This window comes from Zootermopsis nevadensis, unplaced genomic scaffold (assembly GCF_977971745.1).
Source record: "Zootermopsis nevadensis isolate Lab colony 2312 unplaced genomic scaffold, Znev_1.0 Znev_ptg000009l, whole genome shotgun sequence".
Lineage (NCBI taxonomy): Eukaryota > Metazoa > Arthropoda > Insecta > Blattodea > Termopsidae > Zootermopsis > Zootermopsis nevadensis.
In genome coordinates, this window is record NW_028259141.1 from 4,426,342 (window position 1) to 4,441,163 (window position 14,822).

The following is a 14,822-nucleotide window of genomic DNA, read 5'->3' on the forward strand; positions in this document are numbered from 1 at the left end:
AATTCATGTACTAAACATCGGATGGTCTATACAATACGTTTTATTATAATGTATGTATGCATTATGCAAGAAAACATTCTACGAGGCGTTGCATGTAAACCAAGGTTTTTTTACTGGCTAGATTAGTTTTATTAACCAAGAACAGTTCAGTATAATTATCATATACTAACTTTATGATGATTATTGTAATAAATACATTTTTTAAAGTTTATTTATTTAAATCTTACAATTATTTTCATTATACATTTGGCATTTCGTTTTATAAGGAACTTTATCTACTGGCGACTATATTAAATTTTGAATGAAATGTGACGTTTGTTATAGCAAATTTTCGTAAATCGAACATTCGTAAACTGAGAGTTTCCTGTATATTGCTCTGAATTCACTGTTTACTTATCCATCCCACTTATAAGGAATAAATTAATGACAGATACAGAGACCACACTGTAAAAGAATTAAAGACAAACAAATGACAATACACATGAAATTAAAATTACTCAATACAGCATTGAAAACAAAATAAAATGGCACTTTACCTTCCACATTGAGGTAGAAGAAGAGGTACGCCTGTGCTCCAACACTGGACATGTAGTCAATGAAGTAGGACAAGGCAATGTTGTTCTTCAGTACGACATCCAACGGAAGTGAAAAAAGCTTCGTACCTGGCGTCAGTAGTCGATTCCAATCAATGTGTGATGGCAGACCTGACAAAACAATGCCAGTTACTACATATCATAAGACTGGTATTTAACAAGGACATAATTAATTTCATTAGGTCACTAATTATTTAATAACATTGCAGAGGTTATTCAATCCTAGAAGGCAAGTAAAGATGAATGTATGAAAGTAAACAAGGAAGGATCAGGAAGGAGGCAATCATAGAATATTTATAGACAATTCTCTAAAATTTGTGAAAACTGTTTATTTAATGATGCTATCAGTATCTTACATTATACAGTGCTGAACAAGAGGATGACAGTGAATTGGAAAGGACATGGAAGGAGCTGGTCTTGACCTAATTGAAGGCACTATCCCAGCATATGCCTGGAGAAACTGGGGAAAATATTAAAAACCTCAGTCAAGACAGCCGGTTTCTGGGCCGAGATTTGGTCTTCTGGGTAGAAATAATGTGTGGACTCATAGGTAGATGAAAAGTTCTGAATGAATATACAGCCTCAATCTTGTCCTAAAGATTGGGGAAGTAAGCTTCTCTGAAATTTTGGTATCTGCCTGCAAGTCCAAATGGTGTTACTACACAGTAGACCACCACCGACATCTTCATCAATGTGAGAACCTCAAATCTCAAACACCACAGAATGTCTGCATGACAACAGTCACATGATAAAGAGAAAACTGTTGAAAAGGTGAAAAATGTAACATTCATCTGGTAAATCTGAAGATGAAATACTTTTCAGTAATGTAAGTGTTGATAAAGACTGCATACTGATACATGCATCAGTACTGTCAACAAAATAAAAAAAAGACAAATTTTCCATATAGAGAGAGAATATGAATAGACTGGTGATAAATAAGAGAGGAGGTTGTGGAATAGCAGAAGACAGCTGATACAGTGTTACCTAAAAGTGACAACACACAACAGTGTATGTAAATGTCCCCAAGCAATGATGAATGACCTTTGATGTAAAAGCAACACCGATAAATGATTACATAAGATACAAGACAGTAGCACAGAAAGATAGAAACACCACAGGCCACAGAGCAGCGTAAACATCACAAGACACACAACCGTATTTAACTGGTAGAACTTACCAACTGAGTCTGAGTCTGCCCCTTCCTTGAGACGCTGAAGCCGGTTTTCAATCACTTTACGCACATAAAGAAGGGAGCTGAGCTGCTGCTTCACAGCAGTATCGTCCTCTCTGCCCGAATCTCGGGATCTCTGCAACAGAATGCGGTCACAATACAACACATTTATATTAATTTGGTACTTCTGAAAATCAATAAATTATTCACATGTACTGCTCAAAAAATGTAATGTATGAGTGAAGGCATGAAGAAATACAAATCTAATTAAATACAGTGTTGGTTTTACCATCTTTCCCTATAAACTGTACAATGACGAAACTCGTACACACAAAGATAATGCACTTATCAATTTCATGTCATATTCCACGCTTAGAGTGACAGTGAAATGAGAGTATAACAGTGCACCTGACCATAACAGATTAATATAATCAAGAAACAGAGCTAAACTGTACATACCAAAACAGCAATAGTAATATCTGACTTATAATTCGTAACTTATCTTAATCAGTAACAGCAGGATAATAATTCGGTGCATATGTAGGTAAGTTCCTACAGCAGATTTATGATATGTAAAAGAACCTTACGAGCATGAACAAGAAATTTTGTGAGCAAAATTCAGTGGCTATTTATCACCCATGTCTCTCCTGGATGTATCTAGCAGAATAATAATAATAATAATAATAAAAAAAAACAGGAGTGAGTAGAAATTGTGCAGAGGCAGTGAGCTGGTCACTCAATACAGACAAATGCATGCTTCAAAGACACGAAAACCTCCAAAAGGAGGCAGCAAAGACCTACACTGGGTTGTAGAGCCAGGGAAGAAGAAAAAGCATATGTAGGTTTACATTACAATTTAACACGTATCACAATTCAACAAATAAGAAATTTAAAATTCAGATCTTATTACACATACTAACTTATGTTATGATATATATCACCAATTTTAACACTAACACATTACACATAATTATAGTTTTCAAAGATAAGTGAAGCCTGAGGATGGGCAGTTTTGGTCCAAAATATGTCACTGTCAGATTGTAACATCGCACAAAAGCAATAAGTATCTTTGCACATGAAACTGTTTGTTGAATACTGTAAAATATCAATATATTTTAAACAGCAACACAACACGATACCCCAATACAATAACATATCTGATTTTGTGTATGTATTTTACACATAACATCTCCATAGGGAATTCACTTCATGCCTCTAGATGACCCTCTAAAATGGATAAATTCACTTTGTGTCTCAATGGCACAGAGGTGTCTGAAGCGTAACATTCATAACTCAACTCAATATCAATATCAATATCAGAGAGCCTCTAGAAAGTCCTAGAATACTGGTAGTGTGGTCAAGAGAATGTGCCTCATAGGTTCTCTCACCTAAGAACTGATTCCTTTGCTGGTCAAGAAACTTGGTAATGACATTACTGTGCTGTTTGACAAGAAAGCTTGTTCAGCATTAGAGGGTGCAATTATAATTAATCTGAACTGGTTAAAAACATTAAATGGCAATAAAGATGGCTGTCTTCTAGGTTGTAGCACTGTTTAGTCTGGTAGAAGTTTAACAACATTTCAGAGATCCTTGCTGCCTCCACCATCAGGGTGACAACCCAGAGCACAGCCATCTTCGTACTCACTTGAGAACCTCAAATCCTAATTAAATGGTGGTGCTCTGATAACCCAAGTATTTTAAATTTCTGATTTGTAGGCTACAGGTCTTACCAACTGAGCTATTTCTCTGCTGATCATGTCCCGAGTTGCAATGAGCTCCTCTTGGTTGTCTGTGACTCGCAGTGCAGTGAGGAACACATCACTTGTCATAGGAATCTCCTTGCACTGCAATATTCACATCAGACATTTTGAAGAGCTATGGGGAAATAAGACATTAAAATTTGTTGGTAGACTAAATAATATATGCTTGTGTGTCTTCAAATATCTCCCTTATCTATGGCATCTCTGTCCATATGCATGAGAAAGGTCCACTAAAAATCGTAGATATCATGTAATAGCCAAGTTCAAGTTTACCTATCAATCACAATGGTTGAATGGACAACATAACCATTTTATATTAAGACTAAAATATGTTAATACATTTTCAGATATATTTAAATAAATATTTAAATTCAAAATGCTGTGTACTTGATGACCAGAGATTCATTCCTTGCAGGGACAAAGGTTTTTTCTGTCCCTGTATCCATACTGGCTCTAGGGATACCAAAAGCCTTTTCTCCATGGATAATCAGGGCCAGAGTGTGACGCTGATCACTCACCCACATCTAGCGCCAAGGTAAAGAGCGAGCAGGAACTATACCTTCTCCCCCCTCAAGCACCTCCAAGGCATGTAGCAAGACAGCATTACTTTTTACCAGAGAAAATATCAGTGGTGCCACCATAAATACAAAAGACAGCACTAATATACTATTCAGACCAATCAAATCATAGTACACATACACATAAATGCCTTTTACAGAGGACATGTTAAAAACCAGATTTTATGGAAAGCCAACACAACAATAAATTCAAGAGAAATGGGACACAGTGGAATAATATCCATTAATCCTTAACAACTTGATCACAACTAAACAACCATCAGTGTATTAAGACAACAACACAAATTAAATTTGAGAACATAATACAATAGTGGTCAATCAAAATAACCAGATGTTAGAGTACCCAAACTGCTTCCTACAGTGTAATAAATGATACATCCTATATCTACTGACAAGAATATATACCTCATAATATTGTGACAAATTTGTGTAATCAATCATAAATCTCTAGAGATATTATACATATAACAATAGTAATAAGATGATTTACAACTTTCTTAACATGTTATACCTAAATTATGAACAGCTTGTTATGTAATCATCTGTTGTTCTGTATATTTTATTCATACACATGATGTTACTATAAACTTATCTTTCATTACAAAATAAGAAATGTAAGATAAAAACTCAGTTCAGAAACGGGAAACTTAGGAGACTTACAAGCCATACGATGATCTGATTGATGTAGTCAGGGTCAGAGACAAGCCCAAATAGTGGTAAGACGACAGTGCTGACTAGAAGTTCCCTAAGCAGGAAGCGTAGTGGTTTGCAATGGAAGTCATCCACAGGGAGCAATAGGAAAAGCAGCACTTCACTCACATCCTGCAAGTACTCTGCAAGTCGTGCAATTTAAAATGAGTAGTGACAATCTTAATGGTGCAGATAGAAGGATATTTTCAATATGGTACATAAAAAAACAAACTGCAAAATTAGTAAAAGCCAAACCACATGTTCTCCTATTCTGAATTATAATACCAGAGAGTGTGAACAAGCCAGAGATGTTAGGATTTTAAGTGGGAAGAAGTGAAAGGTTACACATGAAATGTATACCAATTTACTGTAAAATTGCTCATGAACTAAAACGTAAAGGAATGAAAACTAAATCCGTATATATGATATGAGGTTTTCACAGCGGTGAGTATGAAGATTTCTGTCTTCTCGGTTGTTGCGCCGTGTAGTCTGGTCGATGTTTACCAACGTTTCGGAGGTCATACTGCCTCCGTCATTAGGGCGATGACCTCCGAAACGTTGGTAAACATATACCATACTACACGACGCAACAACCCAGAAGACAGAACTCTTCAAAACTAAATCCATTTGAGCAGGTTATATTATCAAGTTGCATGCCACACATTATTAAGCTAGTCAAGAGTAACTGTAGCCACTAAATCTCTTACCCTTCCAGCAAATTCTAGTAAAGTGGTAGCCAAAGGTGGCATGTACATAGCATCCTTCATGTACCCCCAAAACAAAGAAATCAAGGGGAGTAACATCAGATGAATGAGACGACCAAATTACAGGTCCACCCCTGCCAATCTATTTCTCTGCAAACTTATGTTTTAAAAAGTCTGTCACTTGCTTGTAGAAATGTAGAGGTGTTCCATCTTGTTGAAATGGCTTATCATCAGGACAATCTTCTTTCAAAATGGGTATGAAACACCATAACTGTGAGTATAGCACTTCAGGTAAAAAGATTTGAAAACTCAAGTGGCACAGATTATAAACTTGTTCATATAACCTGTTCAAATATATTTAGTTTCAATAAAATCTTCTGAGGCCATCAGCCGCATCAACTGATGTGATCTGATCAGAACCCTGATGATGGAGACAGAGTTGGTTCCCAAAACGTCGATTTACTACGATAACCGGTTGAAGCGGCTGACTGCCTCAGAAGATTTTATCGATTGTACTCACCACGAAAGTCTCAAATCCTATATTTAGTTTCCATTCCTCTGCCTTTCAGTTCATGAGCACTGTTACAGTAAAATGACACATATTTCATAATGTATATGATGCAGATGCAGCTTGTATTTATATTTTACAGATCCAATGCTCTAAATGGCTGTAGGAATATAAATACTCACGTCTCTCACTGTCCTTCTCTGTGCAGACTAGATCACGACACAACAGATTGTCCTCCATGGTGACTTCCAAGTCAAAGAATAATGTCTCTAAGTCAACAGAAGGCTTAGCTCCACTGGATGCATTATTTGTTCCTCCCATGCTTGTTTCACTAATAACAGATGCAGGCGACTCCACTTGTTTACCAGTTGAACTACCACGCTCTCCTCTTTTCGTATCTAAACCAACATGTAATATACACACTGAAATTAACAAGACACAAGATAAATGTATACTATATCTCAAACAGGTGGATTTGTGACAACAGTACAGTCATCTTCAAATACAGGGCAAGTCTAAATGATGTTCCCGATTTCAAACACACGTTACTCACGTTTAATGAAATTCAGATGGACAAAATTGGTACCGATTGAAAGAGAAACTCTCCAAGTTTATGTTGGTATACTTTGTGGCCGCATAGTAACACTGTTCGCTGCCAGGAGCGATATGAGAGAAAATGGCTGCCAACAAAGACAGGGGAGCCTTTCGTGTCCTGGATTTCCATGTTCACCGGACCTGACGCCCTGTGATTTTTTTTTGTGGGGGTTCGTCAAATATAGAGTATTCGTGCCACCCTTACCACAGACCTTGCTTGATCTGCGAGCGCGTATCACAGAAGCCATTGCAGCAATCGATCATGATATGCTGCAACTTGTCTGGGAGGAACTCGACTACAGGCTGGATGTGTGCCAAGTTACCAAGGGGGTTCACATTGAACACTTGTGATGTACTGAAACAAAACTTGGAGAGTTTCTCTTTCCATCGGTATCAATTTTGTGCATCTGAATTTCATTAAACGTGAGTAGCATGTCTTTCAAATCGGGAACATCATTTAGACTTGCCCTGTACTGGCAACACCAACATGCAGAAAATTTGCCTTCATACACTAGCAACAGTGATACAGTATGTTCACAATTGTTTTAGCAGCAATGATACAGCAATGCAACTCACAATTTAACATACATGACCACTTCAACACATTAACATTCTATACTGAATTTTACGTGAATCCAATAGTACAAGAATTGGAAAAATGTAATAGTGGAATTCTAAACTATGTAACCTCATTGATGGTCCATGTCTCAAAATCTAATATGTGACAACTTTTCATATAGTACTACTAGCTTTATTTGACTTTAATTTAGAAGCACTGAAGGAGGAGGACATTGTCTTTCTACAATATTTTGCAAACAAGAACATATGTACTTGTGAAAGGTAAACCCCTACTTTTTACCTTCATCTCAAAAATAAAAAGTGTGATCAATAACGACGTAACAGAAGCTCATTCCTTCATTAATAAGGCACATAAATCACAAAGAATGCATCTGGAAAATATATTTACTCTACTGAAGTACATATCTCCATTCTTGTTCCATCACTGTGATGAACACTTGGGGAATCCCTTCACCAGCTGAATACCTGGTACTGCCGAAAGAAAATCCTATACCATTACCTAGTTCCATAGCTCCTGGTATTGACATGGAGGTTCTGATCTCCACAGAGGGCTGTTGTTTATGTCTTGACCTCTGCTGTTTCATCTTAGCACGTGCTTGACGAAATAACCGCAGATGTGAGGCAGCATCATCAACCAATCGAGTCGTCAGATATGGAATCCAATCCACTTCCTTCATTCTGTCAATATATGTCACAAAAACTTCAAATTTCAGTATTACATACGGTACATTCCGGTTAATTGGGAAACATCGGGACTGAAACACTTTGTCCCAATTAAGCGGCTGCCCCAATTATACGAAGTTCCACGTAAAGAGTTAAAAACGTTTGTTCTTTAAGGTTTGCCCCAAATAAATGGCTTCCCAAATTAACCGGAATCTACTGTATTATAAATATATTAATTTAACTGTTCTGCCAGAAATTAATTGTGGCCAATGACACACTGTAGCCCATAACTCTATTAAATGAGCTACCATGGTTCTGTTATAGTTAGTGTGTATTACTTTAAAGCGCACTGGGAACCAAATTTCCCAGCTGCTTTAACAACCAGTACTTCCTCATTTTTTATTTATACTTCATATAATTCTCAGAATAAACAGCAATTACTTGCTCAAACACCATTAACCAGTTATCTTTGCAATCATTAAGTGTTGTGTTTTCTTTGTGGTACAGACTGAATTCTTAAATATAATTACTTATACAAGCTTCAGCTTCAAAGGGTAAATAAGATTTTAACCAGCTATAAAAAAATGTTTAATTACAAGAAGTATTTATATTTAATATGTATTACAAATTAAGCAAGAATGTTTATAAAAAAATTGTAATAATACTCAAGACTTTCATTACTTTTATTACTAGTATCAAGACAAAAACATGCTGAGATATTAACAACCATATAACTAACTCAATGGAGTGGCAAAAGACAAATATTTAGACCAAGGTATCCACCATAATTGAATACAATGATCATATTGCAACACCTAAGAATACAATTAATACCATGTGCAAAATATCAGGTCACAGTTAACTGACCATGTGAGACTGAAGCTTCATATAGAAAGAAGACTGTCATAGCATTTTAAAATTTTACATTTCCTGTTTATATTACCTTCCAGCAAAAGTGACAATAACCCTCTGGGCAGTCTGTCTAATCTCATGAGGAAATTCACTGTCAGCGCTAAGTCGATCATACCATGGGAAAACATAATCACGAAGCACATAACCAATTATCTCCCGAAGCGACTCATCAATTACTTGTGAGCCCGTGAGACGGCAATCAACCTTGTGTGATGGTGAGGGTGCCTCCATAAGATGTACAACCTGTAATCACACACCAATACTGTTAACCCACAAACCAAGAAAGTACAACTAACTAACTAGCTGGTTTGGGGAACACGAAGGTTCATCACTGAATTAAACAAAGCCCTCCACTGGCCCCTGTCCAGGGCAAGAAAGCATGACAAATACAAACTAAATATATAAATATAGGCTTGTGAGAATCATTCCTTCAGTTTGAAACAAGATTAAGATAGCAGTGAAAAATGTCAGTAATTTAAATAAGAACAAGATTCAACACAATACATTACAAATTAACTATGCATCAGATCTACAAGGGGAGAATTCCAACCCCAGAACAAGACAATTCTAACCTTACTAAGTCCAGGTTTGGAAGACTCTTGCCTGGAACGATATACAGCCGTGTAATATTTCTGTGAAGAATCCGCATTTTTCAGGTAAAGGAATGTGAGACCTCTGAAAACAAAATTATGGTTATAAAAGATAATAATAAAAGATACCAGCATAGAAAAAATAAAATACATAAAACACATCTTCTGAACTGGACATACACAAATTAAGACTGACACAGGAACTCCTTTTCCAAAATACAGTAAAACAAAGGTGTTACTTTAAATGTTCATAATTTGCTACTGATAACAAATTTCAATACTGTATGTTTATAGTTTTTTGCCAAAGAATTAAATGAAAACTAATATATTACAAACACAATATTCTTAGGTTAACATCACAGATAAAGATATGACTGCTTACAAATCCTTAAGCAGATCATAATTATGTTTATGCTTCCATAAATCAAAAGAATAAAAGCAAGCAGACATTTACCCAACCAAAAACACAGGAACTGACACAGACATGGTGATGCACCACCAGAGACCAAATGTTGTGAGACACAGTACAAGTACAAGGCTCACCCACGCAAGCAGCGACACATTCATCTGAAATGGAAATTGCACAGAATTTGACACATTCTATAATTTTAGCCTTCAGACCACTTCACTGCGGCACAACACACCTGTAGCTTTACATACTGGCAATTTACATGTACAACTATAAATATAACGCAATTCTTACAACATAATGCATCACCTACAAGAGATCAAAATCGTATAGATACACGATAATTCTTAATATATATGTGTGTGTGGTCAAAATGCAGACTAAGAAAAATTAAATTCAGCCCCAGTAATGTTAGGATATTATTAATATTATGGTCGTTCATAAATTTTTATGTCTTCATACAAAATACTGCACAGAAAGTATTGTATTAAAAATAATAAAAAATAAAAAGTTTCTGGAAATGCGGCTTTATGGATTATGGATAACAAAAAGTCAAGTGAAGACCCATCCAGATTTAGTTTAATGCACACAACACTCAGAACACCAATCAGAGTTTAGGACACTGCATCGAAACTCATTGTTATTAACAATTTTGTATATGTATAAAGTATATTCAGAGAGTGCAAAAAAATTACAGCAATTAAATATTTTTTAGAAATTACACAAAATCCTTAAACAGGATTAATTTATGTATGATTTGAGGTTTTCACAGCGGTGAGATGCCTCCATCATCAGGGCGCCCTGATGATGGAGGCAGTATGACTTCTGGAACGTTGGTAAACATCTACCAAACTACACAGGGCAACAACCCAGAAGACAGAAATCTTCAAGATTAATTTAGACACAATTTTGGTAATAATGCATATAAAAGTTTTCTAAAATAATTTGTAGAGCCTGTACATTTAAATCTTTATACTGACACAGCAACAGAAAAGAAACAAACTAATCTGAAAGCAACCATTATAAAAGCATTAATCCTGCAGCCAATTCACAATTACGACTGAATTTCATAAGACCTCTAAGAAATATAATTTGAATACATCTATTGTCTGTGTAGTTTTAGCACCACATCAACTTCTACAGCCATTTGCACCTGTATGAAATTCAGTTTCAAATTATATAATCTGATATATATTAGAATTAGAATAAACATGCAAGACTATAAAGAACCAGACTCACAGTGTGGGCAACACTTCAAAATTGTCATACAAGAACTGAACATTATAAAAATGTTTCATGGCTGTACCCAAACAACTATACACATCAATATTTTGGACTCTAACCTAGCAACAACACAAGGACCAGAAATAACATCACTTTAAGGGCAACTGCTGGCTTCAAGAAGACTCGCTGCATATAAATAGGTAAAAAGTAAAGCCATCCCATTACATGCCAATGTTGGCACATTGGGAAGAGGAGGTATAGCTCCAGCTCATTCTCATCCTTGGCACTAGATGCGGGTGAGCGATCAGCAGCATGCCTCAGCCACACTTTACCCCCAGGAAAGGATCCTGGTACCCACTGGACATGAGGATGGGTGGACCCACAGAGCTGATCTGGACACAGAGGCTAGAAGAATATCCCCTGCTTCTGTCAGGGATTGAACCCTGCTTGTCCAGCCTGTACGCAGTCACTATACTGAGTGAGTTACCCACAGGTAAATCACATACTTAAATATACTCAACAAAATACAGCCATCAAACAAATTGTTCACACAACAAGGTTTGTCATCTCCTATGTTGTGCCGCTGCATAGTCTTGTAGGGTGTTTCCAACACATTACTCTTATCTTTGGGGTAAACATAAAATACACAGAAGACACAAGTCAAACACAGCCCTTAAGACCATAATCTACATCTTGGCCACCATGATATCCTCAAATTTCAGTTGGTAATACTACGTGGGGAGGATACTGGATATGTATATTTCTTAGCTTGGATAAAAGGGAAACAACAGAAGAAGATCCATTAAGAAAGGAAAGATCTATTATGATTTATTTTATGGTCACAATGATAAAAATGCAGAAGGAGAATTCGGATATCCATAACCACTAATGTTCCCCTGCTCTGACATAGTATACTTACGCAAAGTATACCAGTAGATGAATGGAAACATTTTGTATCTTCCAGAAGGAATAAAAAACTTTACATTTAAGTGAAGATGTCTATCCCCTGGGTTGAAGCACAGTGTAGTCTGGTGCTACAATCCAGAAAACAGCCATCTTCATACTTACAGCCATGAGAACCTCAAATCATACTTCATGTTTAAAGTTTAAAGAGATTAAGATAAAAGATAATTTAAAGAGTCAGACCAGTTAAACTAATTTATATATTTCATGACTTTAAAACAGCAGCAGTTCCTTTATCGTGACCGCAGTTAACTTTGAAAGTCACAGATGTCAACATTATCTGATGTTTTCACATTCCATAAAATTGGTTTATACATAAAAAGAAAGGTATAATAACACAGTTCTGCTGGTTTGATCTAAATATGTAAACACATTGCATTTATTATAACTTAAGAGTGGATGCTGAAGGTCTGTAAATTGTCTACAACATAAGGGTTCAAAATTAAGTAGTACACACTAAAGTGGCGTTCGTGAAATACTGTCAAGAACTAGACTAACAAAAACATTAAAATCTCGTGTGAATCTTGCATAACCGATTATTATATTACTCATACTGGCAAGTTACACCTTCTGTCCTTCAAAATTTGGAATTATAACACATACGATTTTGTTGGGTACTGAATGAAGACTTCCATTCGTAGTTCATCAGATAATTTTTCACTAAGGCATTCTGTACTAAAGTTAAATTTATAATATATTACATTAAAGTGTTCTCTCGAACGATATGCAATTTTGAGTTTGTCACTCATCGAGAACAGACGTCTTTCTTGCAGAACAAAATTTATAACACTTGTTACCTAGACACTACATATCACACCACTTAGATGTCAATGTGCTTACGCCTGTTCCCATAATTTAGGGCTATTAAAAATATTAATAATCATATTATAAATAATAGACAATTTGGATATTTATTCACTTTCGTGATACACTTTGGATCACAAAACTCCTTTACGGATTTCTACGTCTCCTATTAGTTCCTTCACATTCGACAAGGTAGCGCATCAATGCGCATTAGTGCTGCGATCTCGTAACATTAACACAAACTTTGGTACAATGGTTTATGGAGACATTAATAAAATATCGAAACGGTCATTCCAAAGAACATGGCCAAAATACCAGTACTGGTCTCGTGAAGTTTTAACTCATTTAAGAGAAAGTCACCACCCTTTGCACAAAAAGGGAAGTAATTTACAATTAAATCACATAGTACAGGGGTTCGTAATCAGAAACCCACTGTCGTGTATTGTGCTACACACTTCGACCTAAATATCACCCCTAAAAATAGTTGTCACGTTTTATTTACGTGATTTTAAGCGACAATTAAAAATAAAGGCAAATCAACAGACTTATAAAGAAAGTAATTTATTGATGTATTAACATGTTTTCCTATCATTTTAATAAATTGCCATGGCTTTTCAATAAGTTATTCTCATTTATAACCTTCCGACCCGTGAATCGATTAAAGACGGTGAATGTGGTTCCAATCATCGAAAAGTCTGAGAACCCTTGCCTTATTAGATACGTGAAACATGACATTATGTGAAATTACAACCAAACATACAAATGACTGCGAGTTTAAAAGTACTAGTAGTTTAGAACTAATCATAAAGTTTGTACATAATTGAATTTATTTAACTTTTGCTACATCGGGCCTCGTCCGGTGTACTTGAGGAGGAGGGGGGGTGCCAAGAAGAAATATTACATCAAGTCATATTCGTCAAACTAAAAATGTATTCACCGCCTTAAAGCCCTCAGACCCAGAGATATGATGTGAACATATGTATTTAATAATTTCGTTGTCAAACTTTGACTACGAAATTATCAAATTTAAATGTATAATGGAGTGGGGTCCATTTTTGTCAGTCAATTTTTATAAACTAGGAAGTTGTTTACAAAAAAAATACTTGAAAGTACAGAAATGGAAACAATAAAACAATTATATAACATCAATAAAAGAATTCTCGGGGAATATTGTCTATAATCTTTAACATTAACTTGTAAAAAATGAGTATACATTCTGTTATAAAACATATGTAACATACTTAAAATAAAGTGTATATTTATATTTTCTTCATTAACTATTTTTTCTTGGATCCGACAAAAAAGATGGCTCTTATAAGCCAACCTGTTAGCTGAAATTAAAGGCTTGTCTCGACCAGCCTCAGATGCACCCCAAACCCCTGTGCATTACAAGTAAGCCTATTCCTGAAGTCAAAATACTGGAGGGGTTACATAATCCCCATAAATTTGGTTGAAATTAATTAAAACTATACCCAAAACACGACAGTTACACAATTCGCTCACAGATGTCCAGAAAAAGCATAAAAAAACAATTTTCTACCCTAAACCGTAATTTCAAACGATGATAAAACAGCGATAAGGACACGTGATAAACACCTGTTTATATTCGTACGAAAAACAAAAAATTAACACGTTTATAATTCAAGGGCACTATGTCACGTGTCGGGCCGAATCCTCCATGTTTCCTATTTTAGAGCAGGTTATGTGTTTATCATTGTTGTTCTGGGTTTACTTTGCACGTGATATGAAGTTGCAGGACAGTATTTCAATAAATTCCTTACCCCGTGGCAACAATTGAAGTATTAAAAACTTCATTTGTTTTGACGTTACGTACAGATTTGCGCAGGCGTATAAGTGTGTAGTCACTTAAAATGAAAAGGGGTGGGACCCCACTGGCTCAGTATACACCGGGTCACCGTGGGTGATTATGTGACGCGTGTTGAGGGATGAAATTTATCAGAAAACTTTAAATTTTTATATTGGTGTATATTAAGTTACAACGAAGCTACGTTTAGTGTTTTGGTGTCCCACTGACTTTTATGCATCTGTGAATTGAGGTAAGTACAAATGAATTTGTTGA

General features: G+C 35.8%; 1 protein-coding gene across 7 annotated transcripts in view; it reads right to left on the bottom strand.

Moving 5' to 3' along the window:
• Positions 1-12,931, bottom strand: part of LOC110838313 (sorting nexin-13) — a 39,034-nt gene extending 26,103 nt beyond the window's left edge. For 3 of the 7 annotated variants that reach the window (XM_087345850.1, XM_022081402.2, XM_087345851.1), the window contains exons 1-10: positions 12,640-12,912; positions 9,797-9,909; positions 9,325-9,427; positions 8,784-8,995; positions 7,677-7,855; positions 6,187-6,402; positions 4,763-4,935; positions 3,495-3,608; positions 1,771-1,900; positions 537-704 (exon numbers count right to left, since the gene is read on the bottom strand). In XM_087345850.1, coding sequence (XP_087201976.1) covers positions 537-704; positions 1,771-1,900; positions 3,495-3,608; positions 4,763-4,935; positions 6,187-6,402; positions 7,677-7,855; positions 8,784-8,995; positions 9,325-9,427; positions 9,797-9,909; positions 12,640-12,687 — 1,456 coding nt within the window. In that variant the 5' untranslated portion in view covers positions 12,688-12,912. Of the gene's footprint in view, positions 1-536; positions 705-1,770; positions 1,901-3,494; positions 3,609-4,762; positions 4,936-6,186; positions 6,403-7,676; positions 7,856-8,783; positions 8,996-9,324; positions 9,428-9,796; positions 9,910-12,541 lie in introns of all 7 variants that reach the window. The other 4 variants (XM_022081406.2, XM_022081407.2, XM_022081403.2 and 1 more) reach the window with 4 other exon arrangements.
• Between the last annotated feature and the right edge of the window lie 1,891 nt (positions 12,932-14,822).